This window comes from Falco cherrug, chromosome 8, assembly GCF_023634085.1.
Source record: "Falco cherrug isolate bFalChe1 chromosome 8, bFalChe1.pri, whole genome shotgun sequence".
Taxonomy (NCBI): domain Eukaryota; kingdom Metazoa; phylum Chordata; class Aves; order Falconiformes; family Falconidae; genus Falco; species Falco cherrug.
In genome coordinates, this window is record NC_073704.1 from 14,083,950 (window position 1) to 14,102,423 (window position 18,474).

The 18,474-nt window shown below is 46.0% G+C and overlaps 1 protein-coding gene across 5 annotated transcripts in view; it reads left to right on the forward strand.

Moving 5' to 3' along the window:
• Positions 1-18,474, forward strand: part of PLEKHM3 (pleckstrin homology domain containing M3) — a 120,824-nt gene that overhangs the window by 15,012 nt on the left and 87,338 nt on the right. For all 5 annotated transcript variants that reach the window (XR_008733701.1, XM_027798772.2, XM_027798770.2 and 2 more), the window contains 2 exons: positions 1,317-2,177; positions 13,217-14,152. Coding sequence is in view for 4 of the 5 variants with exons in the window: in XM_027798772.2 (XP_027654573.2) it covers positions 1,574-2,177; positions 13,217-14,152 (1,540 nt within the window). In the remaining variant the exon portion in view is untranslated. The remainder of the gene's footprint in view (positions 1-1,316; positions 2,178-13,216; positions 14,153-18,474) is intronic.

The window sequence follows — 18,474 nt, forward strand, 5'->3', positions numbered from 1 at the left end:
TGTGTTTGATGATGTTTAATAGATGTTTTTTCCTGCTAAGTGTAAATCTTCATGGGTCCTGGTAGCACTTCAGCAGCGTTCACAAGCTAATGAGCTGTTAATTATCAGGCCTGCGCAGGCTAATTAGTTCTGTTAAGAGTGTATTAATCTAGGTAGAGCACTGAGCTAATGCAGCTTTGCTGCTTCTAGGATTGAGCTGATGGGGTGAAAGCTGGGATGTAGATCTCTGACTTTGGGCTTTTCTGCATGTACAGACTCCAGGTACATGATTTCTCCTAGCAGCTGTTGGAGCTGTTCTCCTGCTAGCGCAAATGTCCAGTCTCCGTGTCCCAAGAACTTGCCCACATTTCTGATTTCCCTAACTGAAACATGCCTACCATGCAGTTCCCTCAAGCATGGCAGCACTGTGGATAGAACTTCAAGAGGGTGAGGTTAGAAGGCTGCAGGCTTGGTGAGACAGAAGTCAGCAATGAGACACCCTGTTATTACACTACAAGGAACAGAAACCCCCCTTCCTTCCACCTCACAGGTGTGCGCTCAGGTGGGTCAATACAGTTCTTCAGTAGTTCTAGCCTTAAAGCCCTTTGCTATTCTTATGTTATGTCCAGTCAGTCAACAGCTTGGAAGTAAAGATCTGCAGATTTGTGATGGTGCGGGTTATGGCATGTTTTGTTTTGCTGGTAGAATGCATGGTCTTTCTGGGGCTTAGGTTGCCATGTGGTTTCATTTAGGTTCCCAGTGATACTCTAGAGGGAAACTCTTGTGTGCAGTGCTTTGCAGCAGCCTAATAGCATTGATTTATTAGGCAAATACCACAGTTCTCTTTATGCAGACAAGTAGGCCAAGTAGCTGCTGTAGAACTCATATTGGTCTCCTAAAACTGGGAGTGCAAGCAATCTGAGAGGAGGTGGCAAACTCTCTGAGGCTGATTGGCCTATTTTACTAACCCTTTGTTTCTCAGCCTTTTCTTACAGCCTGAAGGGAGCCTGTACTAAGCATTCCCTAGGTGACTGCATTTGTGATGTTGGCAGTGCCCCTCAGTGCAGCTTTCTAAAGCTTGGTTAACAAATGGCATCCCTTTTGTTCCCTTTACCTTGTGCCCCATCATGCTGTCTCTAAGTTCCAGTTCAAGAAGTGATAATACAGAGTTCACAGAAAGTGAACAACAGAAGCCCCAAAGGGGTTCTTCATACACAACCAGCATGGTGTCAGATGGAGAAAGTAAAATCAAGGGGACTGTGAGAGAAGTGATGTGATTAAATGTATTTACCTGGGAAAAGGCCCTTCCTGACATGATGTTTTGCTTTGTTTTACAGGTATTCTCCGTCACTATGAGCTTATTTCATAGAGAGACTGTAGCCCGATTGATCAGTGGATAGTAAGTCTCCCATCTGAAGACGGGTTGATTTGGTTCCTTTCTACCACTAAGGATTGTGGCTGGTGAATGTATTTGCCCCACCATCTCTAAGTTGATGGTGCGCCAAGGACAGATGTCAAGCATCTCCTTCTCTGGATTTCATGTGGTGTCTTCTTAACGCATTGCGACGCCTTGGCCCCACTGGCAGCGCAGGATATGGAGGCTCTTGAAGTTGATGACATTAGCCCTGCCTTGGAAGTGACTGAAGACTTTTTCAATAGTTTTGATACTAAGCTTGAAAAGATTGTGCAGCCCTCTGAGGTCTACGGTGTACAGGAGGTGCCGGAACTGGTTGGGCACGAGGTATTTGATCAGGTAACAGGGAGCAGGAATCTGAGGAATGTCGCCTCCTTAGCCAAAAGTAGCCTCTTATGGGATCACTGCAAAAATGGCCTCTTGGAAACCAAAGCTCAAACAGTATTCCCTGCCAAAGACCAGCATGTGGTGCAGAGGGGAACAGCTGCTGACAACCTTGCTTGGGCAGGGGAAGGGGAGACCGCAGCTTTTAACATCTTCAATATCTGCCAGCGGAGGAGAGACAGGCCCCGCTCAGTGAATGACATCCTGGTGCAGAATGAGGAAGCCTCCACATTCAAACCAGGGCACAACAGGTCACGCTCTGATATCAGCCATGTAAACTGGGGAATGGTCTTCACCGGCACCTCCTTGCAGCAGCCACCTGCGCCTGGTCAGGTCAATAACTGTGCTTTGCTCTCTTACCTGGCTTTAACCAAGGGAGAGGACATTCAAGGAAATACAGGTTTGTGCTGGTGCTTTATTGTTTCTGTTGGTATGAGGACTTTCCTATATGTTTTTAATATTTATCTTGAAAGAGGAGCTGCATGTTCTAAAAAAACAAGAAACAACCCCCCCAAAAAACAACTGTGAGGTGGCTCTTAAAAGGATAGAAATCAGCATGGCTTTGTTGTCAGTGATGTAGCTCTGTCTGTTTGCCTGCCTAAGGATCAGTTTTCAAACCAGTCTTGACTTCGGTTCCTTTCATGCTTTGAAAAATGAAGCTTGTTTTACTTTTTGCTTCTATTTTGTTCAGCTTGACTCAGGAAAAAAATTATGTTTTTTTATAATTTCCTTACCTGATTTTCCCAAACTATTGGGCAAATGGCAAATCCAAAAAAAGGCAGTTTTCATAAACATTGAAGAGTGGCCATCAAAAAAAGGGCATACAAAGCTTTACTGTGAGGCCTGAGATCTCTGCTCTGTTTCTTTAAGAAATGCTGGCTATTCAGTCCATAAACAATTAACAAAAACTCAGGCATGCAATTTGTGCTTGTCAATATTAAGGCATCTCTGCCAGCTTTGTATGGGGTACAGGAAGTCTTGTTATCAGATTGAAGCAGGCGTCTCCAGTGAGCCATATGAAGCGGTGTTTCAGCGAGTGATACTTTTTCCTCTTCCTTTCCCAAGCAGTACACTGGAAGAGGTTGTGCTCAGGGCTTCGGAAACACTGACCCAGTGTCTCCATCTCCATGATTTATTTTGCAGAAGCCAAAAGTGGACTGGGCACTTACTGAAAAGAAAAGCAGTTAGTTCCACAGAGATTGTTATAATCTAAATAAAGGCAAGACTTAACAAAGGAATTTAAAAACCAAAAGGTGGTAAAAGCATGTGTGTGTGTGTGCGCGCGCTTATGGTGGAATGACTCCAGTTATGAATAGGTGGCCTGTTTAGGGTTAAAACAGGTCTTTGGGGTTAGGTTTTCCAGATAAGTCAGCTATTTTGGAGCATGGAAAGCAGGTGTCTAATTTTGGTGTTTGTGGATGTGTGTGTATATATATATACGTCACAGCACTCCCAAACTATCAAGCTGCAACAAGGTCTTTTACCATCTCATACCAACATACTCTTCACGCCAGTCCCTCTGCTGCCTTCTCCTAGTCTCTCCTCATCCAGGGCACGCTCACACTCTCTGCTTCTTCCTTGGCTGCCCAACCACTTCACAGAACCAGCCACAGCTGCACCTTGCCTACATGGGCCAACCCGCTGCCCCTGAAGCCAGCCCACAGCCGTATGTTATCAATATTAATTAACCCAGCTTCCTTCCTCTACAATTCCCCCCCCTTTTTTTTTCTTTTTAACAATTCATACCTCATGTGTTTACCAATCATCACAAATTTCTTACAAATAAGCTTTTCATACAGTCCTCTATAATTCCTCTACATATACACATATGTATATATGCATACACGAACCTCTGGGTGGTTGTGTTATATTGTGACGTAGTTGCTATATCCCAGAGAAGGGTGCTTTTGGTTGACAAAGGCAGGTATACCTGCTGTTGTTTTTATTAGGGAGATACACTGCTTCCCACAGAGTGCAGTCTCTGTTCTGTGTCCTTCCTGTGAAAGGGATGCAGAACAGGAACGCGCCCAGAAGCCTGGAGACAGAGCTCTCGGTTTTTGTCAGTGGTGTCCTGGGTATCTCATGGGTTTAACTTAACATGTAGCACCTTCATATGCTCACAGAAACACCAATAAAATCTAGCCATTAAAGGTCAGTACGTGTCCCTGACAGTGTTTTAAGCTTAAAACTTTTTGCCCAATTTCCCCACGCAGCCCTCAGAAAAAGATGGGGGTTCTGTAACGTACACTGTTTATGATAAGAAATACCCAAGCCATTCTGTATTTAAAGACCTGTTCATGTACTTACTCAGTTAGAGTTGTTTCAGACGGCCACTGGATCCCCAGCCTGTAAGAAGCAAGTCACCAATCCAGCGGGTATGAGCAGCAGAGTCTGAGGCCAAACTGTTCTCCCTTCTGTCAGTCCAGGGCTCAGGCAACTGCAAGAGCACATTGGGGTGCACCCTAATGTGTTGCATTTCAGTGTGGGGTGAAGCAAATTACGTTCCCCCTCTCCTTTACACACAGATGCAAGACAGTGTGATGCAGCTGTTCATAAAAGGAAGCAAAATGAAAAATGGAAACGATGATGTAGGTTTTTCTTCCCCTTCTGGCAAACAAATTTTATTAGGAACTGCAGTGCTGGGACATCATTGCTTCCAAAGTCAGGGACCGCATGCTGCAGTCTTCGTCCCCTCCTGGGTGAGAGACTCTGTGCTTTCAGAAGCTGGGCTGTCTGCAGTGATAATCTTCCTTCCGCCCTGGCTCCCATTTAAGCTGTTTCAGTCCACTTTGCTTAGAGGCTACAGACCACAGGGAGATGCACCAACCTTCTGGAAGCCCTAAAAGGGCCTTGCTGTGTCCAGAGTCAAGTCTGTAACAGGACTTCAAACCAGTGTCTAGAACAGTTTGATAGAAAACCTGCTGTCATGTAACCATGAGAGGAAGAGAAAAGACAAGAAACGTGCTCTGTGTACAGGTGGATCTAACCGTGGGATTCCTTAAGCTTGGTTGTATCCAGGGTTCAGTCACCCCATCGCAGTGTGCACCCAAGGCGTACTGCTTTGGTAGTAGCAGTGGAGCTCAGTTGTACTTACCCCAGCCCCTCAGCAGACACTTAAACTGTTTAAATGTGGTTAATCCAATGAAGATTCAAAGAAGTTCTGTGCTCTGAAAATACGCTGTTTTAACTTGTTTCCTTAACCTGTTCTGCTTAACAGCTGCACAGGTTTTAGAAGGAAGCCATGGTATTTCTTCCCTCTGTGTTTACAGGAGAGCCTGCCATAGAGTTTGCTGCTACTGTGAGCTGAGCTGAAAAGAGAAAAGCAAGAAAGTAGGTGTTGCAGATATGTGTATCTGGAACTGGTAATTGTTTTCACAAAAGACTGAAAAATGTGTTTTAAGGTTGACTGAAAGCTGCTGCAGTGATTGAAGGGGTCATAGTGGCTGCAGCCTGTGGAGACATCCTTTTCCAGGGCTTTAATACAGATGAAATGAACGCATATGAAATACTGAGAGCAACTTCAGCCACTGCTGGTCAGGCCTCATTGCTGTAGAAGGACTTCCATCTGGAGCCTGCAGAGGTCTCCCCGTCCTCCGAGGCTGGCCAAGTTGCTGCGTAGATTAACTCTTCACAGTTTTTTTTCCTTACCTTTATTCATAGTATATTTATTACTATGAGCTTATCTGTTCCTGTTGCTTGCTTTTTTATAATACAAATAAAATGAAACTGGATCCTTCCCATGTGCTGTGAAAGAAAAGGATCTGAAAAGAAGCTGTGCCTTTTGGGGCGGTATCTCCTTAGGCCTGCTGGCAGGAACAGCTAGTGTACTAAAAGTGAACGCTGTTTGTGCCGGGGAGTAGGGTCAAGAGAAACGAACGCTGTTTGTGCTAGGGAGCGGTGTCAAGGGGGAAGTGGAGCTAGCAAAGACGGAAGTTGTACGCCTATTCAAGGCAGGCTTTTGTATTTCTGGACATGTGGCCTGGGAATCAAAGGGAGAATGCTGCATCTGTAGTATTCAGCGAAAGCTTGCTTAGATCACTAAAACACAATGTGAGCAGTTATCTTTGATAGTCATGTGGATGTTTTCATTCAAACACAGCTGCTCCCAAGATTGTGGGATGCTATAGCACTTTTCCTGGGTAGCTGTTTTGTTTGCCTGCCATGCCTGTGAGCTTGGGGAACCCTACAGCTGTCATTGTGCTGAGCACCTGCACCCTGACAAACTGACTGCAGAAGGCTGGCACCTTGTGCCTCTCTCCACAGGCAGCTATGGAGGTACCCAGCCAGCCCCACTGATTCTGGCAGTATGTTCTGCCAGGAAGCTGAGCCTACCAGATGTTTGCAACGCTATGGCATGGCAGAACAGAGATATCAGAGAAAGGTGATTGCCTTAAAACTGGCCAACAGGCCCAAATTCTATGGTCTCTGATCAAGGCCAGAATTTCACCTCTTTCTTTTGACTGACTGGTTTAAAAAAACACCTATTTTCCCCCCCTCTCTTCACAATTCTTTTATCAGTCTGGGAGCCTAGCCATCATTTGGGATACTTTAAAAGTATGACCTTGTAGTCAGTTTTTGCAGGGGATGTTTCAAGAGAGGCTTGGGACTCTCTTCATATAGCTCTTGTACATATTGCATACTTTTCTAGTGTGCTTTTATGGAGGTAAGACATCTAAATTGGTGTTCATGAGCAACACGCCACTGATTCACAGGCTGGGGACTAGGAGTGATCCTTGAGTTCTGAGGAGTTGTTTTCCAGTGTTACTTTCTCTTGTTTGAGTGACTGCACAGCTGTTATGTTGGGGTGTTCTCTTTGTTTGCCAGGTATCCTCACCTTCAGCAGCAGCAGTAGTGGTGGCTGGTACTAGCTCTGCGCCTGTGATGTTGGCTCATGCAGCATTTCGGGGTACATACCAGTGTGTGGAACAGGTTTGTGGTGGTGGGTCACAGCAGCAGACAGCAGTGCCATCAGTTGTTGCTGCTGTTGTCCTGCTCAGGGAGGAGCTGCAAAGGCAGCTAGCTGGAAGGAGGAGCTGCTGCCGAGGTGGAGGTGGCCAGAGATCCTGAGAGGTGTGAAATACCAGAGGTGTGACATGCAGCCTTCACATTTTCTCTCCAGTGACGGCCAGGTAAAGCGTAGCTCCTGACCTATCTACCAGGGAGGTTTCTGAAACCTAGTTGCCATTTGTGATTTTGCAAAACACCCCTGTAATGCTGTCCTTTTTCTGTGGTATGTAGAAGCTACATAGCCAGGGCAGACCAACAGGTCATTAATTGCCACTGGGATGGCACAACATTATAGGTCTGTGGTTGTTGTGCAGAAGATAATGGTGCTGCCATTTGAGAAGCAGATGGTGCGGAAATAACACTTCTGCACCTTCCCCTCTGGAGAGCAGGAAGCCTCAAACCACTTGGAAATAATCCCAGAGGTATCAAGCCAGTTGGAGAACTGATGCCCTTTCCTGTGGCCGATTTATTTTCAGCATTAGAAGGTAGTCAAGAAAAAGGTAGCTGTACTGCAGAGATTTGAGGCCTTTCAAGATTTGAGGAGGCAAAAATGTTATTTAAAATAGAATACGAGTTAGATGGCCTCCACTGCAGGAGTCTGTAAGTGCCAGGCCCTGTCTGTGCATCTATCAAGAGAGAGCCCCTTCTCCTAGGAGATCACAGCTTAAATATACCACACAGTAAGGGTAAGGAGGGTGAGTAAGGACAGAGGTGAGGTGCTTTGCCCAAGATCAAATGGGAATGTAATTTGGATCACCTGACTTCAACTCATCTGCCAGATGATACTTTCCACTAACTCCCCTGGCTAATTCAGGGAGTGCAACACTTATTCCCTGCAGGCTCACTCCTGATTTCTCTTTGGGCTTGGGCACCCTCTGAGCTGGAAGGGCCCTGGGGGCTGGCAGAGAGCAGCAGCAGGGGACTAGGCTGGACAGCTGCCCCGAGTAGAGGGAAACATGACCTACTCCACTCCCTTGCCTGGGAGGGTGCAGAGTGATGAAGAGGGGAGTGCGGTGGGAGGGGATGGGAGGGGCTCACATACAGTGGATAAATTCACAGTGCAGGAGGACTACAGTAAACAGTGCTGGTGAGTTTGGTTGTGAAGCTGTTCTGGTTGCAAGGGTTATTCTTTATGGAGGTTTTTGCTCTGGAGTTACGACACTCCATAAAGCTAATGAACAGAGTTTTCATCTCCTGGGGCAGTGCTGATTGCTTCCAGTGATGTTGTGATGACTTTCATAACTGAATTTTCTGGTTAGTTGCTATCATTCCCTTAGTGATGTCAGCTAACTCTCCTAATGTGAACTGACCCTGTTTTCTTAGCTTTGGCAGTCACTTTATACCCTTTCTTCCTTCTTTTTAAACTGAATTGAATAAATATATAAAAAAAATCAGCAAATCCATCTTTCTTTGATATTCTCACTTCTTTTGCAAGTGCTGCTTGCATCTCCTAACTGGTAGTAGGTAACCGTCTCTTTGAACTCATTATACTTTTGTCTCTGCCAGAGTTGAGTCCTGTTCTGGTTTGGTCTTGCACTTTGGATCCAACCTCCTTCTCCACTCCACTGCCCTCTTGGCACAGGCACTGTGTCAGTAGGCACAGGATGCTGGTGCATCTGCTCAGCAAACAGTATGCAAGTGTTTGACTTGCTGCAGAGGAGCAAAAAGGGTCGGATGGAGTGGCTGGGCAGCTATGGACTTCAGCAGTTTCCTGTATGTTCCTTGTACAATGCCACATCTGAAGGGAAAATCATAACAAATAATTTGTTCAGTTCTTTATCTGTTTAGGCAATTCATTCAGTGAGGAGCTGTTTTTTCATGAACAGCTATGCATAAATCTAAAATTAAGGGTTTGCAAGTCCAACATTATCAAAGCAGGTTTTCCTTTCCCTGTGTCTAAGGAAGATGAAAAAGAGTGAATGCCCTTCTGGTGGGGAGGGGTGCTGTTTCTTTATATAAATTAATGCAAACTCCTGCCTAGTTAGAAGTCCTGTTGCTGTAGTGGTCCCTTGGAAAGAAGTAGCATTGGGAGAAGCAGCCAGTTTTGGCTTGAGGACAGCCATCTGCTGGAAATTTGTGGCTAAATGTCAATGCCGTTATTACAGTACCAAGTGGAATCGGATATACATGCCTGAAAGAGCTATACCTGCAGAGCCAGATAGGAAAATAGGTGGGAAGAAAAGACCGTATTGTTAACTAGGAGGGAAATGGATATTGTGGATCTGAGTCATACTGGCTGAGGCACAGTTTGTCCCTGATGTAGCAAGCCACACCAAGGACGTGACTAGCCCAACCCAGTTTGAGAGCATTTTGGGTCGCAAAGGTGTCTGCTAAGTTCTGTGGAAATCAGAGACAAGGACTATTGACAAAAACTCTGTAACTTACACTCATCTCTTTACTAAGCATTAGAGAATCCAGAGGGGACTGCCACCTCAAGAGACAACCCCCTCAGAAACAAGGCATCTCTGCTTCAGCCCTTTTCCAGGTTACTTGTTATTATTGTCATCAGAAATGCTTCAGTAGTGGAAAACAGGGGAAGTTTTCCTGCCATACCAAGAGGGACAGCCGGTTGTTCAGGAGCATATATCTTCTGGACGTGCTGAGACAACTCCCTCTCCTGTGGTGCTGGTCGCACCAACTGACCCCAAGTGTGGAGAGCAGTGGATGTGTGCTCGGTGCGGAGTTCCTAGCCGGGACAAGTGGGCAGCTCCCAAAGGAGAGGAGAAATGTAGGGGAAGATACTGCCCTATCCCCAGCTTCTAGATCTCTCTTTGTTTCCCTCTGCCTTCTTCCCCCTCTTCCCTTGAAATTAGAACTCCAGATGGCTCAGGTGTGGGCCATTTACTGTGATTATTTCCCTTTTTTTACTCTACTTCAATTTACTCTCCCTGTCTCTGTAGGGAGCAAAAGAGATGCAGTTTCTGTTTGGAAGGTGGATGGAGCATTTGCTTTCTAAGTGGAAAGGTATTATCTGGCACTCTGCACATTGAGGAGATGAAGGAGTAGAGGGTTGTAAGGTGTGTTTGTATGTGCAGCATATGGATTCAGCCTGTTTCTGCCAACCTCTATTGCCCAGACCTAAACAATACGAAGCATTTGAATTTTAATCAAATTGGCTGCTGGTTCTGTCCCAGTTAGAGCCAGAGCCAGTGCAGCTGATTCATGGGAGCTTGAAGGGAAGTAGTGGGGTGAAGGCGGGAGAGGGGGATGCCTCTGTGAAAAGGCAGGGAGAGATAGCCTTTCTGTAACTCAACAAAAGACAAGCAAACCTGCGTGCAGATGGAGGAGTGGCTGGGGGAAGGTTACGAGTTGTCCTATTATGGAGAAGCTTGAACTGTCATCTGTACTTGATGGAAGCGAGAGAGATTGCAGTTGGAGCTGCAGAAGGGCTGCCTCCCTGATTGGATTAATAGAAAGGGAAGATGACTCTAGAATGGCTGCCCATTATCTGCACTACAAAGGGATTAGTGTGGGTTTCAGAGAAATTAATGGCTTTTGAGTTAGCGCAGAAATACTAATGAATGTCAGGGCCAGAGATGTACAGTGAACAAAATCGGTTCTCTTTTAGTGCGTGTGAGTGCATGCGTGTGTATCTATCCATTTGGGCTATGAAAGTGGTTTTTCTCTGCCATTTTGAGTTTTAGATTAGGCTTTCAGTTTTCATATTTAGCCGAAATACTCTTGAGTAGCTTATTTGTCTGCAAGGCATAGTTATATTGATTTCTTTTCCACCTTTTCAGACCTAGTGCCACAGTAGCAATTTTTAAATTGTTGTTATGATTTTAGTCATACATGCAGGAAATCTTTGTAGGTAGAGTGCTTTGAATGTGGTGTTAAGTGCAGGCTCCATTCTGAGTATGTGGGTAATGTGGGGAAGCTGAGGCTGAGCTGGCAATGCAAAACCTGAGTGCATCCTTCTTGTTAGTGTGGATGGGTGGTAGCATCCTCCCCCTGTTTTTTTAAACCCTATAAGGTTTGCATATCCACGTTAAATATATCAAACAATTAATTCTTATGTTTGTTCATTAAGTTTAACTGAAACTTGTCTGCTTAATCTTTGTAAATCCTTAAAGTTGGTCTTCACTGAAGAGCTAGACAAAGCTTTTTATTTTTACGCTTGCTGTCCTGAATCCTCCTCCTGCCCATACACGACACTCACAACCAACTATAGCAGTGCTTTCAGCCAAGGGTGGGAGCATCTCCTTAGAATGTACGTTACAGCCCAGGTTCTGCTTTCTCACCAGTTGGTGTCAGAAGCCCCTTGGACAGTAACTGAGTCCCTCAAACACTCATAGTTCCTGGCCCATTAGCTGGTGGTGGGGAAGAGCAGCATGGCCAGTAACCCTGGCCATGTTAGCTGGGAAGCCCAGTACAGATTGGGGATGCGGTGACTTCTTTACAGGCTCTTCTTTGGCTCTTTGTTCCAAGCTTCATCAAGCTTCTATTCTGTTAGATCTGCGCTGAATGCATCCTAGGTACACTCGGAGGTGATCATGTCTAAAACTTGTTAGAGCGTGGCCTGTTAACATGAGTAGTAATTGGTTAAGCTGAGATGCTGAAAATACTTTGTGCCTCCAGCTGTCTGCCCTATGCTCTTTCAAAGGCTGTCAGCCTGAGGGCAGAAACCACTGGTGAAACAGCTCCTGTGTTGATGTGGTTTGTAACACTGCCTGTTAAGGTCAATTGATGCTGATTTTGTTTTGACCTAATTGTGCCAGGCGGTGGATGAGGAGCTGTTCCCAGGTGGCTACCTTGCTCCTGCATCAGTAATACTGTTCTCTGAGGGAGATTGTCAACCTCTTCACTTGTGTCTGTTAATTTTGTCAGTGTTTGTAAGTGAAGCAAGTGGAACTAGAAGTCAAATGGAAGCAAAAATTTGTTCCTCAGGGCTGGGTTGTTTTGGGGTCCAAGTGTTAAAGTTGGTGTTAGAGCATAATAGTGTGAATGCCACTGAATTTATACAGAGACTGACAAAAATTGTACAGAGCCACATGTCCTGCCCAAGGTGAAAATACAGTTTGCATGTATTGATGATGGTTGAAGTGGTGCAAATCAGATTGGGGCAAATCTTGCGTGGAAACCTTTTTTAAAACTCAGAAATGCTTTAGATAATTTCTTTTAAATTCCTATCACTTTGGTGCCCAGACTGACTCATATATGGCTGGTTTTCTGGGGGTGAAGAAAATTCCCCTTGAGTTTGCTTTGTGCCAAGGTTTGTGAAAGGGTCTGAAGCACCTGAAGTGCTGAGTCACTTAGATATCTGTGTGTGGGTCTGGGAAACCTCTTGCTTCTCTTTTTTGGTCATGTCTGCTGGTCCTGACCGTGATTCCCAGAAATCAGCAAAGCTCCTCTCCAGTAAATGGAGCTGTGCAAAATGTTCTGATCCCAGGTCGTGCTGAGATGTGCTGTTGCTGGTCACAGTTCTCCATTCCCCGTGTCTTAGGTAAGTCACTGCCAGGTGCGGTGCCCAGGTGCTGGCAGCGGAGCTGTTCCAGCCAGTTCCAGTGGCCTCAATGCAGGGCACAGTTGTGGGAGCCACCAGATGGGCCTCTTTGACAGATTGCATGTCAGAAAGGACAAAGCACTGCCCAGCAGTGTGAGGAGTGAGGAAAAAAGTGTGAGAAGCAGCCCAGGGTCAGAGGAGAAGGTGCTGCAGGTACTGGGGCAGGGATTCCACTGCAGGCCCTGGGGAGACAGACCATGGTGGAGCAGGTATCTCCTTCCAGTCCCATGTGGGACCCCATGCTGGAGGAGGTGGAGATGCCCTGAAGGAACTGTGCCCATGGAGAGCTCATGCAGGAGCAGGTTTATCCTGAAGGACTGCAGCCCTTGGAGAGGACACATCCTGGAGCAGGAGAAAAGTGTGAGGAGGAAGAAAGAGCAGCAGAGAGGAACTGACCACAACCCCCCATTCTCCTTCCCCCTGGGCTGCTGGGGACAGGGGCAAGGTAGAGGGGTTGTGTGTGAAAGCATGAAGTTGAGCCTGGGACAGAGAAGGGCAGGAGGGGAAGGTGGCATTTTAGTTTGTATGTGTTTCTCACTGTGAGATCTATTTTAGTTGGCAATAGATTACTTGATAATACTGTATTCTTTTGGACTAGATTCTGGGAGACTTGCAGTGTTGTTGCTCTGTCGCTATCCAGGATAATCTTAGAAAAATTGCTTTGCTCCTTTGTCCCTCTGTTTCCCTGTCCCCTTTTTTGTGAAGTGCTTTGGTACCTCTGGGTAAAAAAATTCTGCATTCTCTTTGTCTCAGATGTGGAGTCAGTGCTTGTATTTAATAATTATAACCTATTGTGTGAAGGCTATTTCTGTGATCCTATCCTCCAGATGTATCATGTATGGGTGGGAGAGTTGCATGAGCCGGAATGACAATTCAAAATGATTATTTAAAAAAAATTAATGATAATGTTCTCGTTTTGTTTCCTCCAGAACACAAGCCAATGTTCCCAAATATTCTGAAGAAGGGATATTTAGAAATTAGAAGAGACAATGACAGCTACTGGCAAACCTGTTACGCTGAGCTCTCCCCATACAAACTGTACCTATATTGCTTGGACAGCAGTGGCAACCAGACTCTTCCCACTGTGTATCCACTCATGCTTTTTCAAAGGGTCACTGTTAGTGGTTGCATTGAAACCAAGGTGGTGGACGCTGTCTTGTCAGACAACTCACAGCTGCAGCTGAAGGCGGAGTCCTCATGGGAGGCTTTGGACTGGGGACAGAAACTGTGGGAAGTGGTGCGTGCTTCTGTGCCTGCTTTCACAAGACAGCAGGAGAAACTGGAGAATGTGCCAAAGCCTGAAAATAACAGTGACCTTTCTCAAACCAATGGATTGTTAGAGAAGCCTATGGAACTCTTCCTATCCATGAATTTGACTGAAAACACTAAAGAGTACCAAAATATTCTCAAATCAGGGACTCTTTATAGGTTAACTGTCCAGAATAACTGGAAGGCATTTACTTTTGTCTTGAACAGGTCTTACCTCATGGCATTCCAGCCGGGTAGGCTTGATGAAGATCCTCTGCTGAGCTACAATGTCGATGTGTGCCTGTCGGTCCAGACAGATACTCAGGATGGCTGTGACTCTTGCTTTCAGGTCATTTTTCCTCAAGATGTCCTCCGCCTGCGTGCAGAGACCCGTCAGAGGGCCCAGGAGTGGATGGACGCACTGAGAGCAGCAGCCAGCACTACCAGAAGTTTAACTCAGAATCCACAGGTCACACTTAGGAACAAACCTGGAGATCGGCCCTTTGGAAATGATCTTAGAAAGAGCAAGCGCCAGTCTGTGACCACCAGCTTCCTGAGCATCCTGACCACGCTGTCTCTAGAGAGGGGGCTCACAGTTCAGAGCTTCAAGTGTGCAGGTAAGCAACCAGGTTCCTGCACCCACTCCCCTTCTGCAGTAAAAGAAAATCACTTGGAAAAGCATGTTCATGTTTTAGCAGCACACAGCCGTTCCCTGCCTCTCACTATGGCTGTAGACACTTAGGTGCGTTAGCCTTTCTTTGCTGTCTGTAAGATATGGAGGAAAAGCCTATGGGGATATTCAGGGATTCACCTGGATGATGAGTAATGCTGGAATGTTAGATCCTGCACATACAGTGCTACTGAGCCAGTGCCGCCTTACAGGGTGACCGAGCTGTTTTCTTGATTCAGGACACTGGAAAGGTGGTCCAGAATCAAAGGGATTTGAATTCTGGATACGATGCAACTTTCCAACTTTGAGCACTTCTGTTTCGTTTTATTAGTGTGTCTCCTCTGGGTCATTTTTGGAACTCATTTTCAGCTCTGAGCCTTTTGGGGAGACTCCTCAAAGCATATATGCTTCCCTGAAACACCATCATTTGGTGATATGTGTTCTGGCACTGAGGTTCAGGCGTGAGCTCTCTGCTTGGTTCTTCCCTTGAGGCAAGGGTGAAAACAACCTTCAGCCTCAGCATCTAATTGTAAATTTCAGTTAATTTGACTGCTGATTCTAGTCCTAGGCAAGATGAGTATTTTATCCAGTTTGGGAACTAAGTGGAAATAGAGAAAGCCCAAGTAAATGCAGTTCAGTGTCCTTTTACTTAAGCAAGGGCACTTTTGTGGAGCAAATTGGGGCACCTTGTGCCTAAACTATAGTCTCTGGCTGGCTTTAGTTATGCTCACTTAGCAACTGTCAGCTGTATCAGAAACAGCTTTTCTGGAGGGTTTTCCTCTTTTGTTATGTGAACTGTCAGGGTCCTGCCTCCTCCCTGCTCTGGCCTGGCGTAGGGGTCTGGTGTGGAGGTCTCCTGTTACTCTGGAATCACGCTCAGGGTGCGTGTGTGTGAGTATGCGTGTGTGTGAGTATGCGTGGTGTCTGTGTGGGCTCAGGACCTAGTGGCTGGCCTGAATCCCTTCCAGGGGAGACCTGAGCCCCAGAAGTACTGGGTTGCCCTCAGAACTGGCAGTGGGTTCAGCTAGGTTCATCCCTTTCTGGTAGTCATCTGCAGGTGGTGTTCCTGCTCACCTCTGCACAGTGCATGGCACCCGCCTGGTAGCTGGAGCATCGTGAAGGCTGGCCTCACTGCAATTAATGATTTGGTCACAGTATTTTGGGCCTGTGCCTGAAATCAGTTCTGTTTTTTTACCACAGGCTCTTTGTGTGACTGCATGTCAATTTTTTCAGGGAGTAATTATGTGCCAAATTATTGCTGAAACTGAAGGTGCCTATAGGTCCTGTGGTAACTGATTACCTGAACACCACTGGACAATGGTCACTTCTTACCTTTCAAGGTAGTTGTGAGAGAGAAAACTGCAGGGAGACTCTGGGAATGGATCCAGTAAGTATCCCCAAGATGGATCCAGCCCACTGTGTTACCCAGCAGACAGCCTTGTGAAACTCAAGAGGACAGCAGAATTAATGGTTGCATTTTAAGATGACATCCCAGTTGACATTAAAATTTTATTCCTTTCTCCTAATTTCTTTTAATTCAAAGCTCAGTAGAGGAAATCTTTGTAATTTTGCTTCATCCTCTGACTGAGGTGCAGGAGAGTTTCAAATGAGCATTTCTAGTGATCTCCTCAAAAATAGGATCAGGACCTGGGATGGCAACAAAATGCATGTCTTAAATGTGGACTAGGTTTTAGTCTTGCATTATGTACTATGGGAGCAGAATTCTGTGGGAAAGGGTTCATTTCCAACCCCAAACGTGGGGTCGATGCATCTGCACTCACGTATTCCCCACAGAAATATGGTACTCTGACCATGTGAGGCTTGCGTGGAGTCTTTTCCTGATGCATGTGAGGATTCCCAGTGCTCCTGTGGTCTTCTTTTAGTTTGCAAGACTGAACACTCGTGCAGGGAAATGCAGAGTTGTGGAGTCTGTGAGAAGCTGGCCACTGGGATTCCCCGTACCTGAGGGTGGGGGTGCACAGCATTTGCTGTAGGAGTGGACACATTGCCGTCTGCCTGAGACCCTTAAAGCTGGTCTTTGAAACTGGAACTTGTAGCTGTTAGCACATCACAAAGAAATTAATAATTGTAATTATAACTGGGAGAAACTGAGGAAACTTGTGTGGCTCAGAAAAGTTTGTGCTGAGAAGACTTCGGAGGCACACCAGCAGCTGAGAGCCCTTCCTTGTGCCTTGCTCCCTGCAGGCAGTTTGTGCTGTTCCCTGGCATGGGCTGCTGTTTAACCTAAGGGGCCTGCTGTTGGTAATTACAGCTTGCAGGCATTGAGAACTGGGTTTTCCCCAGGGCTGCTGGGAGGGGTAAGCTTGGAAAAGGATGAGGAGGGGGGAGGAAGAAAAGTTTTGCTGTGAATTCTTCAGCCATTTAGTGCAAATTCCTGTAATTACCGTCTTTGTGTCCTGTCCCAATGGCGCATAATACAGCAGAAGCCTTTCCTAATTGAGACCTTACAGGAGGTACAAATCCCTCCTTTGTTCGGCCTAACAAATTAGTGCCAGAAAGTGGCAAGGTCCGAGTGGGAATCAAAGACAAGCAACACAAAGATGGAACTTAAGGCTACAGTAATAACCCTCTCTAGTCCTGCAGGGGTGGGAGGGAAGGAAAAGTAATGACCAATGAAAAATGAAGGGTTTTTTTGTTATAAATTCCCTTGACATGACAGCACCTCAGGGCTGCTTTATTTATTTAGGAAAAGTGATTAAATAGTAATACAACAGGGCAGACCATTGTCTCTCGAGCTAGCCCCCTTCCTACAGACCCCTGCTGCCTTGGCTAATTGATTGACAATGAACCTCTGATAAAAAAGGTTGTTGGGAGGACCTGATGGGGACAGGGTTTTTTTTATTTTATTTTCTCTTTGCAGTCTTTGTGGGGTTCTCCTCCCCGATTTTTTTTCTGTTTGAAATGCCCTCTGCAACCCCCTTTCCTTCTCTCCCTCCGTAAAAGCTTTTCAAGGGACCGCTCCCAGACACACAGCTGACACTCAAAAGCAGGTAGGGAAGAATGCGAATGTCTGTGCCTCGCTATTGACAAGTTTATCTTGGAGGCTGACTAGCACTTTTCAACTTGTGATATAAGCCAGGACGGTGGTGTCAGATGTAGTTATGGGACAGGGGGAACAAACTGTTGATGCACTGGAGTCAGAAGGGCAGCTTGAAAAAAGTTTTCTTTTGCTTGATCAGCAGATGCAAAAGCTTTTCCCCACGTTTTTAACTCTTTGTCTTGCTGTGGAGGGCAGGGCATTATTTCTCCTGATTTCCAGGAAATGAGTGAATAGGCCGCTGCTTGAACAGTGGAGAGGCTTGGTTTTTGAAAACACTTTTACCTTTGCTGCCATTATTTATATTTTTGGCAGGGAAGAGCAATACATTTTGGAACATGGGGTTAACTAGCAACTGGTAGCACTGGAATGGCAGCTGCCTTGTCCTTTGTGTGTTTGTATAACTGAAGGCTTCATCTTGCTGTTGCTGGGTACAGCTGTGTTCCTGTGGGAAGTGTTTGGGGCTCTGAGCCAGAGTGGCATTTGTGAGTGTCAGTCTGCTCAGGTGAGACTTTGGAGGGACCTACCCCTTACCTTCAAATGGATATGAAGTGAAAGTTGGTTGCAAGTCCAAGCAGGTAAATATCAGGGTTTATGATTTCTAGGAGTATGTAGGAAATGACACATGCATTATGTTAGGAGGATCTGTTGGGGTGTGTGTGCTATTTTTATGTCTTTATTTCACCTGGATAAAGGAGAAATTCCCAAATAGTTCATGTTACAAATTTGAGATGATGTGGCTTCCATCAAAACATGTTTGGTAAGCGCAGCACCTTGCAGACAGTGCTTGCTGGTTGTGAGTACTCCAGTGGCTGTCCTGTCTCCCTGTTGGGCCGGCTATGGGCTGCTGGGACAAGGTGGGCATTTCTCCTGCAGGTCTGTAAGGAGCCCTCATGTCCTCAGGTGCCCTTCACTGCTGCTGTTCCCTTGGCATGTGCCTTCACGTTTCCATAGATGGGGAAGACAAACGGCCTTTGCCCTTGCCTCCTGTTTTTGCATAGCTCCTGTTCTTTTGATGTCTGACTTCCTTTTCACCTTTTATTTTTTTTCCCCCTGTCCTATATTAAAACAAACATTTCTTCAGAGAAGTCAGTTGTGTCTGCCAGGAACTCTTGTTGCTTAGACTGCAAGTCCTAATGGATGTGGGAGTTTGTGCCTTCTGCAAAATGTGCTCTACATGCTTTTATTTGCCTGTATGGTTCCTCTTGTGG